Below are 24,029 nucleotides of genomic sequence, written 5' to 3'. Positions count from 1 at the left end.
TTTATCTGTGTTGCAGGGAACTCTGCCAAAAGCTGGACTGATTTCATATTGTAAATTTTATATTCTTTGTATATGTGACTGCATAGGCAAAAAGCACGTAGCTGTCATTAGCTCTAGCTATTTCCACTTGCTGATCTTATACAGTCTGTATTGGTGCTTTGAGTTCAACTGATCATCTTAACTAGCAACTTTTGTGCAGCAAAATGGCATGCCTGTGATGAGAATGTGTGCCTGCTATACAGGAATGATTGCTCCTCAGCAAACAACTTTTTTTTTTTTTTACAAGAGCTGGAAGCCTCACTTGCTTGCACTGGAAACGGACTTTAAAAAACATATAAACCTTCATTTTTCTCTTGCTCTTGTTGTGTTTGTGAACACTTGAACACCTCAACTACAAAAGGCGCTTTAGGCTCTGTTCCTACAGGAAGACAGCTCTTAAGCAGTGAAAACATTCTCAGAATAGTGTTGTTCAGCATCTGAAGTTGTTGAACACCTGGATATGGTTTCTTTTCAGCTCTGAACGTACCAACTTCTCTGAGAGTACCACCTTGGTCCTTGCACCTCTGATGTTTTTCTGTTGGCTTGGCAGTTGCCCATGAATCTACTGAGAGGCTGCCCCATGGCCCCTCAGTCAGTGCTCCACCAGGTACTCAAGACAGCCTTGCTGAACTAAGTGATGGATCCTGGCCACTTCTTACATCTAAAAGGAAAGCCTATGGCCTACATCCCCCACTTTTTCATGAATCTTTTATATTTTTCTCAGATGAAAGTAACAAATTTAATTGGCTTAAAATCATCTTTAAAAATAACGAGTAAAAGTATCTCTGGTATAGATGAAGCTCAAGGAACAACCCAGTCAACCTTTCATTTCCATCATCATGGAAGCAGAACAGCTCCATGCCTTGTAAGCAAGCAATAAGTCGAGCTTACTGTGGTTTCTTTGACAAGCCTTTCATCTGCTTTCATTGAGTTCCCACTAAGAATAAAATATGAGCTCAGTAGAAGAGAAAGAAGAATGCTTCTGCCTTGATAGTGCTCTTTCTGTATTAATAGCAGTGAGAAACTCGACTTTGGCCTGTTCTTGGATTTGCACGCTATCTGCTGCATCCCTTTTGTCCCTGATTCCTTTTCATTTCCTTCTTCAAGGTGAGGCAATGGAACAAGGTTTACGTGACTGCTGTCGATCCATACGAATTGGGAAGATCCTGATTCAGAGCGATGAGGAGACACAAAGGGCCAAAGTGTACTATGCCAAGTTCCCCCCAGACATTTATCGCAGAAAAGTCCTTCTGATGTATCCAATTCTCAGTGAGTGGCTTGAGTTGCATTTGTAATTTTTTGTTAGAGTTTAAATTCAAGTTAGTGTCTACCTCCTACGCACACTTATATAAAAGGCAAAAACAGTTTCTAAATGTGTTTTTCTCTGTTGGATTTGGAGTTGCCCTGGGCAGTTCACTGGGAAATTTTTATTGTGTAATGAGGGAATATACATTAGTCAAACTTTGTTAGCTCCAAAGAACATCTGTTTTGAAATGAACACATTGAAGCAAAGGACCTAATGAAGTAAAATATATAGAACACAGAAAGTATATCGAAACATGTCCTGAATGATCATGGTACTGATTTTCTCAAGGTTTTATCCTCTCTACAGGTAATTTTTCTGGTATTCTGTTCTCACCCCTCTACTTGCTCATACCATGCTCTCCCAGGGAGGTGAGCAGGGGTGTTAAATTTTGTATCTCAAGAAGTAAGTGAGGCCGGGCGGTGGTGGCGCACACCTGTAATCCCAGCACTCGGGAGGCAGAGGCAGGCGGATCTCTGTGAGTTCGAGACCAGCCTGGTCTACAAAGGGAGTTCCAGGACAGACTCCAAAACTACAGAGAAACCCTGTCTCGAAAAACTATAAAAAAAAAACAAAAAATAAAAGAAGTAAGTGAGTTTAGGGCTTGTTGTACATTTAATACCTGTTTCTGTTGTACCTATCATTAAAAATAACAGTGACAAAGAACAGTCAGTCACTTTCAAATGAAGTGTTCACCAGCCAAGTCTTATGTTAAGATTCCTGCCTTGACCTTACTCTCAGAACATGTCAGTTTAGGTGTTAGCATTGCTAATGGGTTTCGTTGCCTTTTTGTTTTAGGCACTGGCAATACTGTAATTGAAGCTGTAAAGGTTCTACTAGAACATGGAGTTCAACCCAGTGTTATTATCCTGCTCAGTCTCTTCTCCACTCCCCATGGTGAGTTGAACTTGCAGCTCCAGACAGTCATGACATAGTGTGTATCTCCCTAGCCTCTCATCCCAAGGCAAATTAGAGTTGTCAGTCCATATTAAATTTAAGTCTAGTTTTGCTAGTTATGACTTGTGTTTGTCATCTCTAATCTCAGTGATAATATTAAACAATTTTTTTGACAAGGTGTTGCACACTGGTCTTGAACTCCTAGACTCAGGTGATCCTTTTGTCTCATCGTCCTAAGCAACCGAGACCACGGACATAGATAAGCATGCCTGGCTTGTTTTACACTATCCTGATGTTTAATATCTTATTCCATTATTTTTTTTGTTCGTTTTTCATTTTCTGAGACAGGGATTCTCTGTGTAACAGATGAGTTGTACTGGAACTTGCTTTCTAGACTGGGCTGTTCTTTTTTTTTTTTTTTTTTTTTTTTCGAGACAGGGTTTCTCTGTGGCTTTGGAGCCTGTCCTGGAACTAGCTCTGTAGACCAGGCTGGTCTCGAACTCCCAGAGATCCGCCTGCCTCTGCCTCCCGAGTGCTGGGATTAAAGGCGTGCGCCACCATCTTATTCCATTATTTTATACATGTATATGTTTGTGTACCTCAGAAGCCAGAAAAGGATGTTGCATCCCCTGGAGCTGGAAATACAGATGGTTGTGACTTGCCATGTGGTTGATGGGACTCAAACCAAGGTTCCCTGGTAGAGCAGCTGGTGCTCTTAACCACTGATCTATCTAGTCATTCTGATGTTTAAATTCAAATGGGAACATATGAATTACTTCATTGAAAATAACTGCAGTTGTTTCCCCAAGTCCTGTTTGACTAGGGCCTACAAATGGCTGAAAGGTCCCAAGTTTCAATGGTTTTCCACCTGAGCCTGAGAACAGCTCTCGAATAACAAGGAACTTATGGTGTTATTGAAGTAATCTTTGCAATGTGATGTGAATATCAGCTGTTTTTTTGAATTAGATGTCTGTTTTAAGTAGGTGTGAGGAAGTCATCTATTTCCCATTTCCTTTAAGAGATATAGCTAAATTAAGACTGCCTTTCTTACCAAACAATCTTGGGCAATTAGGAATACATAGTATGAAAATAACCATACAGGCATTAAGAATTTAATTTCCAGGGTCTTCATTATGGAGTTGATTAGTATAAGAAATAATTTGAAAGTGTGTAAATGATGTCTGGGAATGGTGACACATGGTTGTAATCCCAGCACTTGGGAGGCAAAGACAAGAGGATCAGTGCAAGTTCAAGGCCAGCCCACCTTACATAGAAAACCTTACTATATAGCAAGACTGTCTCAAAAACAACAACAAAGGAATTATATATACTTGACTGATAAGAAAATGGGTATATAAGCAGTATCTATTTAGAGGTTTATTACATACCTTGCAGAAGTTTGTTATTGGTTCTTTTAGTCTTCTTACCGCTTTCGCTTTCGCTTTTTGGAGGGTCCACTACTCAACTTGTAAATTAATCACACATGGAGTCTTATTCTTTCTTATAAATCCCCATCCTTAGCTTGGCTTGTTTCTAGCCAGATTGTCTTAATTACTTTTTTATGTTAATTAATTTTTAAAAACGATCTTTTCTCATTTTACATGCCGATTCCATTTCTCACTCCCTTCCGCCCATCCACTCCTCCGAGAGGGTAAGGCTTCCCATGGAAAGTCAACAAAGTCTGACACATCACTTTGAGACAGAACCAAGTCCCCCCCCCCTCCATATTTAGGTTGAGCAAGGTATCCCTCCAAAGAGAATTGGCTTCGAAAAGCCATTTCAAGCACTAGGGATAAGTCCTGGTCTCACAGCCAGTGAGCTCACAGACTGCCCCAGCCACACAACTGTCACCCACATTCAGAGGGCCTAGTTTGGTCCTATGCAGGTTCCCCCACTATCAGTCCAGAGTTAGTGAGCTCCCACTAGCTCAGGTCAGCTGTTTCTGTGGGTTTACCCATCATGGTCTTGACCCCTTTGCTCATATTGTTGCTCCTCCCTCTTCAAATGAACTCTGGGGGCCTGGCCCACAGCTTTGTGGATCTCTGCATCTGCTTCCATCAGTTACTGGATGAAGTTTCTATGATGACAATTAAGGTAGTCATCAATCTGACTACAGGGCAAGGCCAGTTCAAGCACTGTCTCCACTATTCCTTAGGGTCTTAATCTGGGGTCATCCCTGTGAATTCCTGGGAATTTCACTGGTGCCAGGTATCATGGTAGCTCCATAATGGCTCCCTCAGTCAAGATATCTCCCATTCCCAGGGAGATCCGTATATGTCTCTCTTAGGGTTCTCCTTGTTACCTAGCTTCTCTGAAGTTGTGGACTATATAGCAAGATATTTTTAGCTTAAATTATCCCATCTATCTTTTCCCTCTGGGCTTTTACTTTCTTTATTTCTGTATACTTTTCTTTGCTTCTTTCTTCATGACTTGCTGGGTGGCTGGTCCCTGATGTCCTCCTCTCCTTGTTCTATCTTGCTCCTTCTTATCCCCATCCAGATTTCTCCTCCTATCTATTCTCTCTGCCTGCCAGCCGCACCTATCCTTTCTCCTGCCTTCCTATTGGCCATTCGCCTCTTTATTAAACCAATCTGATGTTTTAGACAAGCAGAGAATCACAGCTTTACAAAGTTAAACAAATGCAACATAAAAGAATGAAACACATCTTTGCATCATTAAATAAATGTTCCATGGCATGAATAAATTAACATATCTTAAAATAATATTCCACATCAAAAGTTGCTTTAGACAAAACATTTAGTGATATAAAAATATAGATAGCAAGTGTGAAAAAGCAGCACAAACAAGAGAATTGCGTACTGTGAAATGCATCCCTCCTTCAAAGTCTCAAGGACCTTTTAGGAGGGGTGGGAAGATCTTAAGAGCCAGAAGTAGCGGATAACTTTAGGGAAACAGTGTTTTACAGACAGAACAGTTACACATATGAACTCATAGAGGATGTATGACTGTGCATAAGACCCATGCAGGCTCAGGCCAGATAGAATCCTAACATGGAGGTAGGGAAGGTGGACACGAAGTCCTACCATTAGCTGAGGCGCTGCTGGCCTTTGATAGGTGCTGGGAGAGGGAGAGTCAGCTTTTTTAATGGTTTGACTCCTACCAGATCAACACACCAGAGTTGGGTAAAACAGCCTGGGCTTGATGGTTGAAGGTGACAAGAGGAAAGGAGAGAACGCAAACATCCACAAAGTTGGGTGGATAGGGAGTGGGGGCGAGGTATGAGTAAGATCAAAATATATTGTATGGAATTCTCAAAGAATTCATAGAAATATAAAGAAATACTGTGAAATGTTATCAGTAAGTTTAGAGATGACCAATACAAATTATAAAACTAATTACCAAAAGTAGAGTTCAGCATAAAACCAAATAAATTTGACCTCAACATGAGTGGCTAGGAAGATACTCAATGGTTTCAAATTGCACACACAGTGCTAATAGTGCTTATTTTCCGGTTTAATTCTGAATGACTTTCACTTTTAAGCTTTTGGGGTTTTGGACATTTTCTCAGTGTTTTACTCACTAGTTAGGCTGTTCTCGCATTCCCAGCTAGCCTAAGTTTTAGGCAAACTTCAAGAAGCCACAGCATGTGTGTTAGAAGGCTATTCTAAGTAGGCTATTGTGTACTAATTGTGGTCTATTGGATTACTTTGTTCTTTTGTAACCTCAGTGTACCTGTAATTCAAATACCAGCGGTGACAAAGGGTGATTTGCTTGATTGTCCATTGTATGTAGCACTGGTGACATTCAAAACATTAAGAAAATCCAGTAATTATCCACCTCTAGCAAAAGAAAAAATAATCTCTTTAGTTGTAGTTGTATTAATTGGAACAGTGTATCATTGTTTGGCATTAAAACTGAAAAATCCACATTGTGTAGCAGCTTTTACTGTGGTGCTTTGGTTTGGTTGTCCCAGCTAGTCTAAATTCCCTGCCCAACCCCTCACCTAAAGCTCAAATCCTTCTTTCTAAACAGTTAGCATTCTCTGACATACCAAATACGCCTTCACACTTATTTCCTGGGGTTTTCATTGGAAAACTCTCATTTCATGGGATTATCCTTTTAGGGAGTGCCATATTACTTGATTCTAGCCAAAGCTGGTATGACTGAATAATTTGATTTTCAGACCATATTATTGAGTGGGCTGGAGCATGGTCTGAACTATTAACAAAACTTTTCACATAGTGGATGTTATATAAAGAGATTAAGCATGCCTAATTCAGTATCCAAAGATGATTGTTCCCTGTTTTCTGTCAGTATTAAGTCTGGAGACAATGATTATACAATTCCTGAATTCTAACTAGTGTTACCAAAAATCTTGCAGTAATAATTATTTTTATATTTTGAAGGTGCCAAATCAATCATTCAAGAATTTCCAGAGATCACAATTTTAACTACTGAAGTTCATCCTGTTGCACCTACACATTTTGGACAGAAATACTTTGGAACAGACTAAGTTGTTAAAGGAAGATGAAGTGCTTTGCATAATATTATGGTTGTAAATGAATTTCATATTTGTTTTTTATTAATTTGTTTGAGAAATAATGGAGAAAATACATTAGGAATGCCTTTTAACATTGGAAGTAGGTATAGTAACAAGAAATATAGGAAGTTTATGTTTGATTTGATCATTTCTTCCCATGTGGTACCAAAATCTACAGTGAAGCACACCCACAGTGCTTAGAAAGATGGAAATTGTAATCATCTGCTCATGGAACTCACTGAACCCTCACTCAGTGCATGCAAACTGTCGAACTTGTGACCCTCTTGGTTTGGAGGTTGCTTGCAGCTGCAAAGAAACCCAAACTAGAGTTAGTTCTTTGGCCTGCTGCAGTTTACATTTGCTTTACTGTGCTTTTAGCTCTAGGATGTTTTTCTGTATGTGGCTGTTGTCGTCCTCCGTACTCTTAGACTTCCTTGTACTATATGCACAGGTATCTTGGAAAAGAGAGAACAAGAATATATCCTGGAATTTTATATTGCCGTTAATGTCCTCACTTACTTTTCAGATCCAGGATGTCTGGTTAACTCTTCAGAAAAACTGTTGTGTTCCTTATATAGATCATTCCCCAAACTGGGGGTTGAGGGAAGGTGCTTGCCAAACTGTAATACAGTGAGAACGTTGGCAGGGCCTTGACAGTTTCTGGATCTGTAACATGGATGAATGTACAGGGACCGAATCATGGATGCCTGATGCTGACAAGAGAGAGCTACATCAGCCCTGCACAGGGAATTGGGATTCTTTCCGAGGTGTGCAGGAAAGTGTAGAGGCTTTGCTGCCTCTTATTTGTGGCCAATAAGTAAATCAGCACAGTTCTTTTTATTTAGTTGCTTCTACTAGTTGTTTTCGGTTTGGAGCTTAGTTATTTTGCATGGTTTACAGCTATAGCTATATTAAAGTAGAGGGAAAAAAACCAATGTTCTTTAAAAATATCTGAGGTTTGTATGTGCTTATATCTTCGCTTCTGAAAGGGAGAGAAACAATATGAAACTCAATCTTTGCACTTTTGAAATGTGCTTGTAAAACCCCATCCCATTTTACGTTGATGTTAAAACTTTTGACTGTGGCTTCTACGTGATTACTTGCATAATTACATGCTCATGGCCCCACAGACAGCTGCTGTGGGGTTCTGTTCAAAAGCATACAATTGAGCAGAAGGTAGATTCTTAAGAGAGAGCTAAAACTGAAAAAACAAATCAGTGAGGGTCAGGGAAGGAAAGCACCCTTGAGTTGACTGACTGGATTTTACCTTGGGATCCTAGACTACTAGGGTTCACTGTACTTTTACTTTTGCTGTTGTTGTTGTTGTTTGTTTGAGTCAGGGTTTCTCTCTGGTAGCCCTGGCTGTCCTGGAACTTGCTCTGCAGACCAGGCTGGCCTTGAACTCAGAGGCCTGCTTCAGGCTCCAGAGTGCTGGGATTAAAGGTGTGCACCACCATGCCCAGCTACTTTAGTTTTGGAGACTATCATGTAATAGGATTAAAATTCATCTAACAGTTCTTCCATGGCATAATGTTGCCTTCAAGTTCTTACTGATTTTTTTTTTTTTAAAAAAAAAGACAGGTCTCACCGTATAGCCCTAGCTGGCCTGGGATTTTCTATGTAGACCAGGCTGGCCTGGAACTCACAGAGATCCTCCTGCTTGTTAAGTGCCGGTATTAAAGGTGTTCACCACCTTTCCCAGCTGCCAGTTTTATTTGCATTTGTTAGTTAGGTGGCCCAGGAATGATGTGGGTAGAAAATTCAGATGGGCCAGATCTGTTGACATCATTCTCGCATTGAATCATTTGGAAAGATGATGCCAGATGTGAAAGAGCATTCCTGTCACCCCAGCATTGAGGAAGTTGAGGGAGGAGGATTTTGTGTTTGAGGTTTTTTTTTTTGCCTGCCAATCTGAGAGTTGCTGCAACTGAATTGAATTGGTGCTTCTTTGGGCTGCAGTATTTTGTTTGAAGTGCTTTCCAGAACTTGAAATAATTTCATGTCCAACTTTAGGCATGAAACCATATTTCAAGCAAATTCGTTTTTGTTTTGAAAGATGATCTTCTGTAGCCCAGGCTGACTTTGAACTTTCCGTGTAGTCAACTCTGACCTTGCCTCATTGCCTCCATTGAGTTCTGGGATGAAAGGCTTACAACCAGCATGCCCAGCTTAAACAAATTCTTTTTATATCGTTAACCATTTAGATCCAAATGTCTGTTGCTTTTCAGCAATGAATATGACTAAAAGTTAACTACATTTGATTCCCATGTGGGAAGCCTAGTATAAACAGTAGGAATTATTCAATAAGGTCATATTTCCCGCTGATGCTTGTACTCTACACTCCTGCAGATACAACAATGGTCTCGGAATTTTGGAATGTTTTAGCAAACAAACTCTTACTTGCAGTGTTAATCACTTGCAGGACTCTATTTTCTAAAGTCAACATAAGATTAACAGACTACTGAAAGTAAGATTGACTTTAGTGACATGAACTTCAGAGCAGTATAAATTGTGTAGGTTCTTTATTGAAGAATAAAGGCTAGAGCAAAACCAACATGCAAATAACACATAGCAGTAATTCTCAAGGTATGACATGCATCATAATTGCTTAGAGGGCTACAGATTGCTGGACCCCCATCCCTACAGTTTCTGATTCAATGTCTTGATTTCCAACATTTTTCCTTTTTGTAATATAAACATTAATTTTAATGACATAAAATTCCCTATAAAGATATAGCTGGTTTTTTTTATATGTTTTCATTTTCTTTTTTTTGGTTTTTTTCGAGACAGGGTTTCTCTGTGGCTTTTTGGAGCCTGTCCTGGAACTGGCTCTGTAGACCAGGCTGGTCTCGAACTCACAGAGATCTGCCTGCCTCTGCCTCCCGAGTGCTGGGATTAAAAACGTGCGCCACCATCGCCTGGCATGTTTTCATTTTCATTCAGGTAAAAATATTTTCTCATTTTCTTTTTATTTCCCCAACCCAGGGTCATTTAAAATCATCAACAAATTGCAAATATTTGTGCAATTTCTCCATATTTTTCTTTGATACTGTTTCCTAATTTAATTCCATTTTGGTGAGAGAATATAATTGTTATGTTTGAATCCTTTTAATTTATGAGGGTTTTTGACATAGGATCTTGTCCATAAATTATTGTTATTTGGTAAGTCTTCCATGCTTTCTTGGAATGCATGCATATCCTGTATTGTTTACTATGAATGTCAGGTTATGTTCATTGATAAAGCTGTTCAAGTTTTCTGCTCCTTGACTGATTTTTTTTCTGTCTACTTGTTCTATTGATTATTAGAAGGATATTGAAAGCTCAGATTGAAGTGTTGTATTCGTTTTTTTTTTCTTTCAGTTCAGTGAAGGTTTTGCTTTGTGTATTTAGAGTACTCTTGTTAGGTACAGACTGTTAGAATTGCAGTAGTCTCTTGATAATATGACCCTTTGTCATTCAGAAATGTTCTGTTTTGTACTTGTTAATACTCTTTGTGCTGAAATCTGTTTTAGCTGATGGTACTAACAATTCCAGTTTTCTTTGGACTAGCTTTACTTTTAACATGGTTGTATTTCATCTGAATTTCTTATAGGCAGCTTTAGGTCTGTGTCTTGCTTTTTAAAACATCCAGTTTGACAGTGTCTGCCTTTTGGTGCAGTGTTTAGATAATTTTCATGTCATGTAATTATTGGCCTGATTGGTTTTAGATCTCCAACTTGCTCTTTGCCTTCTATTTGTTTTTTTTTTTTTTTTTTTTTTTTTTTTTTTTTTTTTTTTTTTTTGGTTTTTCGAGACAGGGTTTCTCTGTGCTTTTTGGAGCCTGTCCTGGAACTCGCTCTGTAGACCAGGCTGGTCTCGAACTCACAGAGATCCGCTATTTGTTCTTTATTTACTTTTTCCTCATTTTCACCTTCTTTTGGATTGAGTATTACTCATGATTCTACTTTATGTCTTGATGACATTTGTGTCAACTCTTTCCACTGAGTCTACCCTCCAGGACATTGACCCAGTCCCTTCCCCACTTTTTGAGGAATTGTTTCTCTATTATGTAGCTCTGGCTGTTCTGAAATTTACTGTGTAGACCAGGCTGTCCTCAAACTTATAGTGCTGGGACTAAAGGCATGTACCACCACACTTGATCAGCCTAGTCTCCCTATAGCAGTTATATAGCAGATAAGTTATACAAATAATAACATGAGTTTATCCAACATTTGGAGGTTTTCATGTAAAATATAAACAAACTTGAAGCGGTTAATCCATCCTATAAAGCCATTATATACACCTCCATAGTTTTATATTAATATGATTATTTTCCCTTTGTCTTATTTGAACTTAATGATAAGCTTATATTAAACTGCTTATCATTTGTTAGCTATATCTAGTTTCTCCTCATGTCAGTCATTTTCTACTGATACCATGTCTTAAAGAAACTTAAATTGTTAGATACATATAATTATCCATGCATTCTGTGACCTGTTTAATGTTCTTGAACTTCACCAGCAACACTCACCTTCCACCGTATCATGCAGAAGCTGTTTTACCTACAGGTTACTGAAATCCCATTATACTTTCCCCCAAATAATTGGCTCTTAACCATGTGCCAGATGTTCTTAGGGAAAGATGATGTCGCAGTTCAGCTGGATTTATGTCCAGGTTCCAAGTCAGTATATTAGTGTATTTGTGCTGTTGTAACAAAATACCAGACTGAATGGTTTTAACAACAGAAATAGTTTTGGAGGCAGCACATGTCCACAATCAAAGTGTTGATATGTTTGTGTACTTTTCAGAAGCCTCTCTTTGACTTGGCTTTTCACGGTCTTCCACCTGTATGTATGTCCTTGGTATTTCTTTGTGTGTTCAGATTTTCTCTTCATATGATCATAGTCAGATTGTATTAGGGCCTATTCAATGGCCTTGTTTTAACCAAATCACTTCCTTAAAAGCTCTAGCTCCAATATAGTCACAGCCTGAGGTATTGGGGATTAGAGCTTCAATATGAATGGAAGGGGCACATAATTGTAGTGACGAAACTAGTCATCGTTTTCCAATCCACAGTCTTTTGCTGAGACTGTTTCCATGTGTGGCAGGGCCTGTTTTTTCTTTGTTATTATTACTTTTTTTGAGATAGGATTTCACTATATAGCCCTGCTTACTATGCAGACCAGGCTGGCCTCAAACTCACAGAGATCCACCTGCTTCTGCCTCCAAAGTGGTGAGATTTAAGGTGTGCACTGTCACTCCTGGCAGGGCAGGATTCTTATGGCAAATCTAAGAGTGTAATTTAGAATTATTTCTACTTCTGCTGTGAAATCAGGTGCAACTTCCTTTGCTCCATTCTTGGGGTGAGAACAAGTAAGTGCATATTAATATAAGTTGTTTTGACCTTCAGAGAACTTATAAGTTTGGAGGCTCATAGGAATTCCACAAGTGTTGATATGTCATTGCCTATCATGAAGGGCTATATCTGGGTCAGGCTTCAACTATTTTAAATTGTTCTAAAGACCCTATTTGTTCGTGATACAAGCCTTTACCCAGCTGTGAGTCCTAACACTGTCCAGCTTGATTCAAGGAATCTGCCTGGCCCAGGTTGCTAAACCCTTACCATCTTTCCAGGCTGATTCCTTTCCTTTTCTTGTCTTCTGGAAGAGTGACCCTTCGGCTCTTCTAGTCCACTTGACTCACCATTCTCTTGTGAATGCCATTCTTTAATAGGAAACTCACTTTGCTCCAGCAGTCACACTACTGAGTATGTAAGCAGAGAGAATGAAATTATCAGGCTGCAGAGACATTTGCACTCCCATGTTCATTGCAGCAGTATTGTCAATAACTAACCAATAGGAACAGCCAAAGTGTATGTCAGTGATGAATGTATCAATAAAGTATAGTACATTTATACAATGGGATGCTATTCAGCCATGCATAGGAATGATTTTGTGACAAAATTGGATGGAACTGGAGATTATGTTAAGTGAGTGAAACTGTGAAGCTGTATGACTTCTACTATGTGGGATCTGATGACAACTAATCTTGTGCAGGTTGACAGTAGAGTACTTGTTACCAAAGTTTGGGGACGGATGGCTGAATGAGGAAAGGCTGAACAAGTGTCACTAAGTTATAGTTACTTAGATAGAAGAAAGTTCTGCTGTGCTATTACATAGTAAGGGTGTCTGTAGATCATCATTAATGTACTATACATAAAAAAAATTAGAAAATATTTTGTTAAGTTTTTAATATGAAGAAGTAATAATGAGGAAAAGATGAACATGATTTAAATTTATATAATGTGTACATGTGTTGAAATATCATGGTATCCCATTAATATGTACAAATTTTGTTTCTATGGATCACTTAAAATAAATTTAAATAAATGAAAAATAATAACGCATGCTGTCTTTCTTTTTTTTTTAAGAAAAGGTCTTACTCTGGAGCTCAGACTATCCTTGTATCACTACATAGCTTAGAGTGACCTCAAACTCACAACAATCCTTCTACCGAGCCTTCCTGGCAGTTTGATGCCTAAGCTGGTACCTGTTTCTCACATAGCTCTCTTCTGTCCTGTGGACAAGTGTCTAATCCACCAGGCATGTTGTTGCCATTGTAATTGCCTTAGCACGATTAGAAAACATGTTTTGTACCTACAGATACTGCATCTCCTTACTAAGATTATGTGGATGGTAGTCATGCTTGGAAATATTTTATTCTCGGATGAAGAAAATATGGTACATTTGCGCAATGGACTGTTACTCAGATGTTAAAAGCAATCACATCATGAAATTCTCAGGCAAATGAGTGGAACTAGGAAAAAATCATCCTGAGTGAGGTAACCCAGACCCAGAAAGACAAACATTTCCTCACTCATGAGTGGTTATTAGCTGTAAAGTAAAGGGTAACCAACCATACTACAATCCACAGCCCCAGAGAGGCTATATTAGTGTCTACCCAAGTTGTCATCAGAGAGCCTTCATTCAGTAACTGATGAAAACAGATGCAGAGACTCACAGCCAGCCACTGGACTGAACTCAGGGAATCCTGCTGAAGAGAGGGAGGAAGGATTGTATCAGGCAGGCCAGGGAACCTCCATGGGACCCATGTAGACCATCTATATATGTGTGATAGTTGTGTAGCTTGTGAGACTCCTAGCAGTGGGATCAGGGAATGTCCCTAATGCCTTGGCTAACTTTTGGGAACCTAGTCCTCATTCTGGGTTGCCTTGTCCAACCTTAATAAAAGGGGAGGAGTTTAGTCCTACCTCAGTTTGCTATGCCATGCTTTGTTGATACCCATAGGAGGTCTGCCCCTTTCTGAACAGAAACAGGAGTGGATTGGGAGGGGAGGTGGGAGGAGAGAGGGAGGGGAAATTTTGGTTGGGATGTAAAATAAATGAATAAATTTAACTAGTAGGAAAAGAAACACAAAAAAAGAAAAATAATTTATTCTCTCTTTTCCTTTGGTGTTCCACCTAAGATCCTCTTGTCACTATGCGCCATAGCCATCCAGCCTGGTGTCACTCGTATTTTAAGAACAATACTTAGAGACTCACTTCTGCCAGGGCAGCGGACTTGGGACAGAAGGCACAAGTTAATCAATTCCCACTTCATGTTCACGTGGTGTTAAATAAATGTGAGGAACTCTCCTCTAAAGCCCTCGAGGGCCACTTGTACTTATGCCAACAAATACGTGGGAAAGAGTTGTGGCAAGGATGGCTTTCATATCTAAGTAAGGCGCCATCTTTTACATGTCATTTTCACCAACAAGATGTCCTGTGCTGAGTTTAACAGGCTCCACACAAGTATGTGTATGCCTTTTGGCAGCTCCAGGACTCCTTGGCAAGGTCATCATGTCTATCCACACCAAGCCACAGATTAAGGAACCTGGAATCGACGCTATGTGGAGAGCTAAGTTCAAGCTCCCTGGCCACCAGGAGATCCACATCTCAAAGATGTGGGGCTTCCCCAAGTTTAATGCAGATGGATGAAAAGACATAGTAGCTGAGAAGTGGCTCACTCCTGATGGCTGTGTGGTCAAATATATCCTCAATTGCAGTACTCTGGACAAGTAGCCAGTCCTGCACTCTTGAGGTCTAAATCTTACGTCCAGTCAAAAACAAAAAGAAACAATTTATTCTGCATAAGCTATAGAGACTCCTGCCTAACCTTTCTTGTCTCAAGGTAGTCAATTCCAATGGGAATTTGAGCTAAGCGATAATACCTTCTGCTTTAGACCTTTCATGAACACATTGTCTCAATCTTTTTAAAGATTCACCATATTTTTAATTATGTATATGTGTGCCTTTTTGTGTGGCTATGTGCTCGTGAGTGTGTGACCACGGAGTTCAGAAGAAGGCTTCAAATCTTCTGGAGCTGGAGAGAGGCAGATGTGAGCTGTCCAGTGTTGTCTTGAGAACCGATCTTAGGTCTCCTTCAAGAACAGCACATGCTTGTATTCACTGAACCATCTCTTTAGCCTCCAACTCTGTCTTAATAACTTTAAATCTGCAGAAACAAGGGTGATTTGTATATATGCACAGAACGCTTTGACATCACAGGCAATGACTGTATTCATAGTAGCTAAAGATCTTTTTAAGTAGTGATCAAAGTCGATAGTTATTCAGCTGTCAGTCTATCCGTTGTATATTGCATAGTTTGATGACCAGACCGGAAGTAATTTTCTGGAAGTTCATTCTCAAATGATAATCTCTATAGTAGATGTAACTTGGAAAAAAAGCCTTCCGAGGTGCCTGGTACCAAGCCTAGGGCCTAATGACACGGTAGGCTAGTGATCTACCAACCTATAGGCTAACCCCTATAACCTGCTTTTTAAAACTAAAACCACACAGGTTTGTTTATAGCGCTCCTTCATAGCTGTTATTACTTGAATCTGAAATAACCTTTATAAAGGCAATTTTAAAAATTAACTTATTTCTATAGTTTTCACACAAATAAATACTATATGTTGAAAAAATATCCCCATCCATGTCCTCATCCCACCTTTGCCCACCTGTTACATGATATTTTGTTTGTGTTCTGACAAAGCTTGCCTGGTGATCAGAGGTTGGTGGTAGCCACTAGTTAACCATAAAAGCTGAGCACTCACGGCTCATGCCTTTAGTCCCAGCACGCAGGAGTTGGGAGACAGGAAGTGAAAAGGTGGGGTGTAGACAGGCCCTCAGCCCTTTTGGACTGAGGAATGAGAGAGGAAGGAAGCAAGTGACGGCTGCTCCTCTCTGCTTCTCTGATTTTTCAGGTTTTATCCCGCTATCTGACTCTCGGTTTTTATTGATTAAGATTGATTAGATTTACATTTCACCCAGTCATCCTCCTGTCAGTCATTTCCACTTCTGTTTTCCTGTCATATATACTTGATTTTACATGCCTGCATTTTGAATGCTTGTTCCCCAAGTGGAGGTGCTCTTTTGAGGGGCAATGGAAGCCTTAGGAGGTGGAGTCTAGCTAGTGACAACAGGTTGCTGGGGCAGGCCTTTCAAGATTACGTGTAGCCTAGCTTCTAGTCACAGCTGCTTTCTGTTTTACTGATCTCCTGGGATGTGAGGAATCGCTACAACATACTCCCATAACCATGAATTCTGCCATACCTTCTTTATCACAGTGGACTACTGGGGATTGAACCCAGGACCTTGCCATGTAGTAGGCTAGTGATTTATCAGTGAGCTGTAGCCTCGGGCCTACAGTTGATTATAACCATAGGAAGGAACGTCACATTCATTGACTGTTGACTCTCAGTGACAGCAGTAGCAATCTGAGTCTATCTAGCAAGTGCTTTCCTTTCAGGCCATACTTACCTTGTAGAGTTGCACCGATAGAGACTCACTGGGAGATCTTAGCCACTAGGCAATGGAGCTACATTCTTGGTGAGTCCAAATTTTGTAAGATCTGGTGAAATTATAATTTATCCCATTAAGCCCTTACAAATTGTGGCCTAAAAGTTTAATGATATAATTGCGGTAGTTCTTTCTGCATCTCCGAGGGATGAACTGTAAGACTGCGGTGGGTGGCTGTAAACTGGGATAATACCAAGCCACGAACTCCATTCCTTTCTCTCTCAGTCAAGCACTCTTCATGCTGTGCCCATAGTTTTTGCAGTTTGAGGTGTGACTGCAAAACCAACACAAATTTCTTTCTCCTTCTTTGCGATTTCATGGGTGGAGATTCATTCTTACCGCGGGTCTTAGCAGCTTCAGAGTACTTCATTGTTGTTTTCTTAAGCCGGAACTTCTGCTTTTTCACTTAAAGGAAGCACTTTATCACTTTGCCAAAGTGAAAGTATCTCTACTCTAGTACTTAGGAACGATTATTAAGTAAAATAAGTGTTAATCAAAATTGAGCACTCTGATACTGGTTATGAAAATAATTACTAGTGACTAAATTAGTGGTTGGTATATGCAGCATGGAAACACTGAACAAAGCAATGATTCACTTCTTGGAAAAGCAAAGTAAAATGGCATGAGTTTATCACAATATTTATAACTTCACATTTCTTTTTATTTTAATGTATTTTTAACATTTTATCTTACATTCCATCCATAGTTCTCACTCCACCCAACCCCTTCTCCTGCCCCACCCTACCTTCCCCCAGTCCATCTCCCATCCACCTCTCCCAATGGGTAAGGGTTAACTGCAATTTTCAATTCTTTTTTTTCTTATATTTATGTGTGTCGTACTGTGGTATAGTACTGAGGGTTGAAAACAGTGCCCTGTGCATAGTAGGAAAACAATTTACCATTGACCCATAGCCTAGAACAAATATAAAAGTTTGTGTTATGGACTCTCAATTTTACTTCATTACCCTTTGTTTGTATCCTTATGCTAATTTGATTACTGGGGTTTTGTAATACATCTTGGTATCAGAAAGTGAGTTCTCTTACTTTGCTATTCCTTTTCTTCATTGTCTAGCCTTGTAATTCGTTATGCATTTTAGGACTCAGAAGAGGCATTGGGATTTTGATAGAGATTCCAATGAAGCCATAGGTCACTTTGGGTAATAGTGACATCTTACTATTAAGTTTTCTAATCTATGGACATGGAGAATCTTCCCACTTACTTGTCTTCTTTGCCTTTTTTTGATACAATATTTTGTGATTTCCATGCCATAAGCTTTTATCTCCTTGGTTCAATTTACATTTAAACATTGAAAGCCTTTTATAATATTCTAAATGGATTTTTCTTGATTTTCTTTTAATTCATTCATTGCTAGTGTATAAAAATGCTAGAATGTTGTGTGTTGACTTTATATTCTGCAATTTTGCTGAATTCATTTAATAATTTTCATTTTGAGTATATGTTCATTAGGATTTTTCCATATACAAGGTCATATCATTAATGGACAGGGATCATTTTCCATTCCTTTCCAATTTGGATAACTTCTTTCTCAAAGTGGCTGGAACTCCATTCCAATGTTGAATGAAAGTGGTGAAATCAAATATAATTTATTGTTACTGGTATTTGGAAAAATAATTCCATATTCCATCATTGGGTATCATTATAAAATTTATGTCTTTATCTTAATTAGCATTTGTTTCCATTTTGGAAAATTATTTCTTTTTATGTGTATTAATGTTTTATATGCATGTATGTATGTGCACTATGTGGATTCACAGTGATCAGGGAGGCCAGAAGAAGGTGTCAGATCCTTTGGAACTGGAGTTACAGATGACTATGGGCTGCCATGTCGGTGCTGAGAACTGAACCAGGTCCTCTGCGAAAGTACCAATTGCTCTTAATCACCGAGCCATATCTCCAGCCTCTCAGTTAACAGTTTTTAAAGTATATTTGGCCAGATATAATTACTCAATTTTTCTTTGTGTGATAAATGTCCAGTCTCTCAGTTAATATTTTTAAAAGTTTATTTGGCCCATTACAACCACTTGATTTTTCTTTGCATGATAAATGGTTTTTAACCTTTTGTTTTCAAACTCTTTTTATCTTTAAGTCTATATTGTCTATGGAGTTTTAGCAATATATAGCTTTTAGTTGGATTGTTTAATCCAGTTGTGCTTAATATTATTATATAGTTGATTTTATACCTATCATTTTATTTGTTATTTTCCATAAATATCATTCTGGCTCATCTGCTCCATTTGCCCACTTTTTAAAAAATATATTAAGGCAGTGGTTCTCAACCTTTCTAATGCTTTACTGACACTTTAGGACAGTTTCTTATGTTGTGAAGACTCCCAGCATAAAATTATTTTCATTACTACGTCATGTCTGTTAATTTTGCTACTGTCATGAATCATAATGTAAATATCTCTGTTTTCTGATGGTCTTATGTGACCACTGTGAAAAAGTCTTTCGACCCCCAAAGGGGTCATGACCCACAGGTTGAGAACATCTGCATTAAGGGAACATTTTCTAATGGTATACTTAAATTACTTCAATTATTTTATATTACTTTTAGTTATTTCCTTACTGGTTAATATACATGTTCCTTAACAAATGATAAATCCATGATCAGTTGAAAATGTCATAAATGGAAAATAAATTTAATATATCTAAGTTACCAAACAGCATAGCTTAACAACGCAGCACACTGAAAAGCGATTATGTGGTTAATGGGAACTGTGGTTCATTGCCACTACCCAGCATAGCAAGGTCATATTATATTGCATATTGCTATCCTGGAAAAAGATAAAAATTCAATATTTGGTTTCTACTGAATACATATCACTTTTTCATCATTGTAAATTCAAAAATTGTAAGTCAGCTCATCAGAAGTTGGGAATCATCCATATATTTTCACTTGCCAGAATCTACTTTATATCCTACTAGATAAGGAGAAAAAACCCAAAGTGTTTCCTGCTCTCACACACTCCCCACAACACTGCTGGTATCAGATATGTGGGATTTTGCCTCACACACCAAGCAACCAATTTTCCAGGGTGTGAGTACCAGCTGAGTGTCTGATTTGATTCAATTCTGACCTGTTGTACCTGAAAATAGCATTTGATCCTACAGGTCAAGTGCTTCGTTCTCCATCACTGACCACCATTACCACTTTGCAATGCCAGTTGCAGTCTCCAGACTGTTTTACCCATTTCTGACCAACCAGCTTGAAATTGAGAGCTCCTAAGATCACTTCCTTAGGCTTGATTAAGTTGCCACGTAACTCAGTACTTGGATAAATGCTTGTTTATTGGTTTATTGTAAAGTCAAAGATGCGGATAACAGCCAGATGGAAGAGATGCATGGAGTCATGTATTTATGAAGTGTACAGCTTCTGTGACCTTTTTCTAGGTCCTCCTTGCTTCAGGAAGCTCACTTGTTCAACCATCTTGAAGTGCTTAGAGTCCTGCCTGTCTGAGGGTTTATGAAGGCTTCAGTACATACGAATGGCTCATTACATCACTGGCTATTGATGATGATCTCATTTTTTTTCAATTATAAACTGATTGGCCCAGTACCTCAGGCTCTTCTTATTAACTAATTCTTATAACTTATATTAGCCCATAATTATGTTGTCTATGTTGGCCATGTGACTTGGTACCTTTTTCGGTGAAGCAGTCTCATCTTGCTTCCTCTGAGGCTGGGTCAGGACTGCAGACTGAAACTTTCATCTTCCCAGAATTCTCATTGCCCTGCCTATACTTCCTGCCTGGCTACTGGCCAATCAGCATTTATTTAAAATATAAGTGACACGGAACAGACCATTGTCCCACAATACTTCCCTCCCCCTTTTTTTAAGAACTCTGAATCAAATCTCCTTTGTTTAGCTATTCTGTTGACCATTATTCACAACAACTTGTAACCAACATTCTAAACAAAGGCAAACATCCATAATCCATTATTTTTTGGGAATATGGGCATAGTTTTTCAGGCTACTTCCTACTGATTGGGGGTGCTGATAATCTTATGGGGACCTAAAAAAATTGAATTTTGGTCAAGTCTTGAATGGAATATTCTGTGAGGCTTGATTATCTCAGCCAGCAGTCTTGAAACTGTTTTGGATATAGAACTCAGAGGAAACTCCAACAGAGGTCCTCTGAAATGCTGGATCATCTGGGCCATCTTCTCCTATTGGAGATTCTTCAGGGGCTCTTCTTTGATCAAACCTGATTTTTCTTAACCTGGAATGAGTCCACAGCCTTTCGTTTCCTGTGGAAACAAAAGCAAAACCTTTTCTCCAAAGTAATATACCTTTTGACTTCAATTTTGAAGTCAAGGTATTTTCAAAATACCTATCTTGGATTAATTCAGCAGCATTTATAAACAAATATCTTTTAGCAGCTGTTGCTCCTTCCTCAGCATTCAAACAATTCAAAGAGAACATAATAACGTACAGTATCCAGATTATCTGTATGTTTTCCATGTTTTACATGGCTTTATTTTAAATTCTATTTTTTGATTTTTATTTTTTGGCTTTTTGAAACAGGGTTTCTTTGTGTATCTTTGGCTGTCCTGTAATTAACTCTGTAGACCAGGTTGTCCTTAAACTCACAGAGATCTGCCTGCCTCTGCCTCCCAAGTGCTGGGATTAATGGTATGTGCCACCACACCTTGAACCCACAGAAATCCGTCTGCCTCCAACATGTTGGGATTAAAGATGTTTGTCACCACACCCAACTATTCTCTTTCTTTTTTATTTTTAAGGATTTTTTTCTTTTTTCTCCCAAGCCTACAAATATAAACACACTGTAAACCATTTAGAGGTTTTCTTCATCTGAATCTATCTTTACTATATATCTCTCTTTTTCTGACCACATGAGTCTTTAATTTGCTAAGTGATATGGCTAGGATTAAAGCCACGGCTTTGATGGCTGGATCCAGGCCATTCCTTAGCTTTCTGAGATTCCAGCCTCATGGCAGAGGTACCAGCTGGAGCCATGTTTATTACCACAACTCTATGACATTTCAAGGTCCCTGCCACCACCAAAAATCATGCGGTCAGCTTTTCATCAACACCATTTAAGTGTTTTATGGCAGGACCTCTTAAAAGAGCTGCATGGTTTTACAGCTAATGCTGAGTCAGGAAGCCTTTCTTAAATGAGAGTGCTTGCCTCTAGCAAGCAGAGCCCACTTGAGAAAGTGCTGCTTTCAGTAAATCATGCTTTATTCTATTCTTTTCTGTTTGGAATTACTTTCCAAGCTCTCTCAGGCTTTATGTGGATGCAGGTGTCCACATTGGGTGCCATTCTGTTGACCGAGGTTTTCTGTCCTGCCAGGTCTTGTAGTCATTCAGTCCCAAAGAATCACACAGAGGTGTACATCAACTATAAACTGATTGGCCCAGTATCTCAGGCTCTTCTTATTAACTAATTCTTTGTTGTTGTTTTTATTATTATTATTTTAAAAATACCAATCCAATTCCCACTCCCGTCCCTCCTCCCACTCCCTCCACAGACCCTCCCCCTTCCAACCCTAAGGAAGTGCCATACACCCCACCCTGTGGAAAGTCCAAAACCCTCCCTACTACATCTAGGTTTAGCAAGGTTTACATCTAAAGAGAATAGGATCCCATGAAGCTGGTATATGCAGTAGAGAGACATCCCAGTGTCACTATCAGTGGCCCCACAGTCTGCCCCAACTGTCAACCCTCTTCAGAGGGGCTTGGTTGTTCCCATGCCCGTTCACTCCCAGTCCAGTTGGAGTTGGTGAGCTCCCATTAGCTCAAGCAAACTGTCTCAGTGGATGACCCCCTCATGGTCTTGAATTCCTTGCTCATACTATCACTCCTTCCACTTTTCAACTGGAAATGGACTGAATTAGAAAATATTATCCTGAGTGAGGTAACCCAGACCCTCAAAAAATGAATATGGTATGTATTCACTTATAAGTGGATACTAGTCATAAACAAAGGGCAAGCAGCCTATAGTTCAGGATTCTAGAGAAACTAAATAATAAGGTGAACCCAAAGAAAAACATTATAGACCCACCTGGAAATTGGAATCAGACAAAATTTGGCAAGGGGTAGAAGTAAGGGGAGAAGGGGGAGGTTGAAGAGAACTTGAGCAAGATGGAAGAAGGACAGATACGAGAACAAGAAAGAGACGTTTTGATTCAGCGAGCCATTATGGAGTTAACAAGAAACCTGGCTCTAAAAAAATGCAGAGATGACCTTAGCTAAGACCCTAAGCAATAGAGGAAGGGTGTCTGAACTGACCTTACCCTGTAGTCAGACTGATGATTATCTTAAATATCACCATAGAACCTTTGTCCAACAACAGAGGGGAACAGAGGCAATGACCCATGTTGGAGCATTGGACTGAGCTCCCAAGATCCAGTTGAAGAGTGGAAGGAGTGAGAGTATGAGTAAGGAATTCAAGACCATGAGGGGGTTATCCACTGAGACAGTTTGCTTAGCTAATTCTTATAACTTATATTAGCACATAATTCTTGTCTATGTTGGCCACATGGCTTGGTACCTTTTTTGATGAGGCAGTAACATCTTGCTTCCTCTGTGGCTGGGTCACAACTCAGTGATCTCAACCTTCATCCCTTTTCTTTTCCCAAGAAAGCTGGCTCGGGGAGAGTGGGATTGACATTTTCACTGTTCTAATAATGAAGTTCATTTCCCAGGCAATCAGTTCCCATCATAAAGCAATTCAGGACCCCTCAACAATCAGCCATCTCATTACCATACAAAAAGTCACTTACAGCTTAAGAGACTTTAAGGGCTTTAAGAGAGTAGTGCACCAGGATCCAGAAGAGAGATCACATATGTATTTCTTATTCTATCACAGTACCTCAAATCTATACCAACTTAATTTCAGTGACATATGGGGATGCTACTCCTTTGTAGCACTGTTTTCCCTTCCCATCTTTGAGCTATTGTATATACTGTGTCTCTATGTATTAAAAGCTGACAAATACATTGTTTGCAATATTTTTTTTGAGACAGGGTCTCTCTAGGTAGCCCTGGCTATCCTAGAATTCACTAAGTAGACCAGGCTGGCCCAGAATTTGCAGAGATCCTCCTGTCTCTGCTTCTCAAGAACTGGGATTAAAGGGGTTACGTTTGTGTGTGTGTGTGTGTGTGTGTGTGTGTGTGTGTAATCACACCTAGCCTGCAACCATTTTTAATATAATTTTATGTCGTCATTATTACTATGGTTTTTGGTGGTGCTGATGGTTTCAGTATGCTAATCAAACATTTTGTACACTCATCTCAGTTTTATAAATTTTAATGAAGCCAAGTAAAGAAAAAGCAAGTATGTATTTGTAGAATCTGTTAGGTTTCCATTGCTGTTACAAAATACTTGGGGAAATTAATTTAAATGGAAGAAAGGTTGATTTTGGCTCATGGTTTCAGTCCATGGTCATTTGACCTCATTGTTTT

The 24,029-nt window shown here is 39.2% G+C and overlaps 1 protein-coding gene and 1 pseudogene across 4 annotated transcripts in view; both read left to right on the top strand.

Moving 5' to 3' along the window:
* Uprt (uracil phosphoribosyltransferase homolog) overlaps positions 1-24,029 on the top strand; it is a 154,642-nt gene that overhangs the window by 24,457 nt on the left and 106,156 nt on the right. For 2 of the 4 annotated variants that reach the window (XM_005369710.3, XM_005369711.3), the window contains 3 exons: positions 1,147-1,308; positions 2,141-2,239; positions 6,607-8,106. In XM_005369710.3, coding sequence (XP_005369767.1) covers positions 1,147-1,308; positions 2,141-2,239; positions 6,607-6,713 — 368 coding nt within the window. In that variant the 3' untranslated portion in view covers positions 6,714-8,106. Of the gene's footprint in view, positions 1-1,146; positions 1,309-2,140; positions 2,240-6,606; positions 8,107-24,029 lie in introns of those variants that run through there. The other 2 variants (XM_026777340.1, XM_026777342.1) reach the window with 1 other exon arrangement.
* LOC101986727 lies at positions 11,336-14,799 on the top strand (annotated as a pseudogene).

The sequence above is a fragment of the Microtus ochrogaster genome, unplaced genomic scaffold, assembly GCF_000317375.1.
Source record: "Microtus ochrogaster isolate Prairie Vole_2 unplaced genomic scaffold, MicOch1.0 UNK57, whole genome shotgun sequence".
In the NCBI taxonomy this organism is placed as follows: Eukaryota; Metazoa; Chordata; class Mammalia; order Rodentia; family Cricetidae; genus Microtus; species Microtus ochrogaster.
The sequence above is the reverse complement of the archived record's forward strand: the minus strand, read 5'-3'. Positions and strand labels throughout refer to the sequence as shown.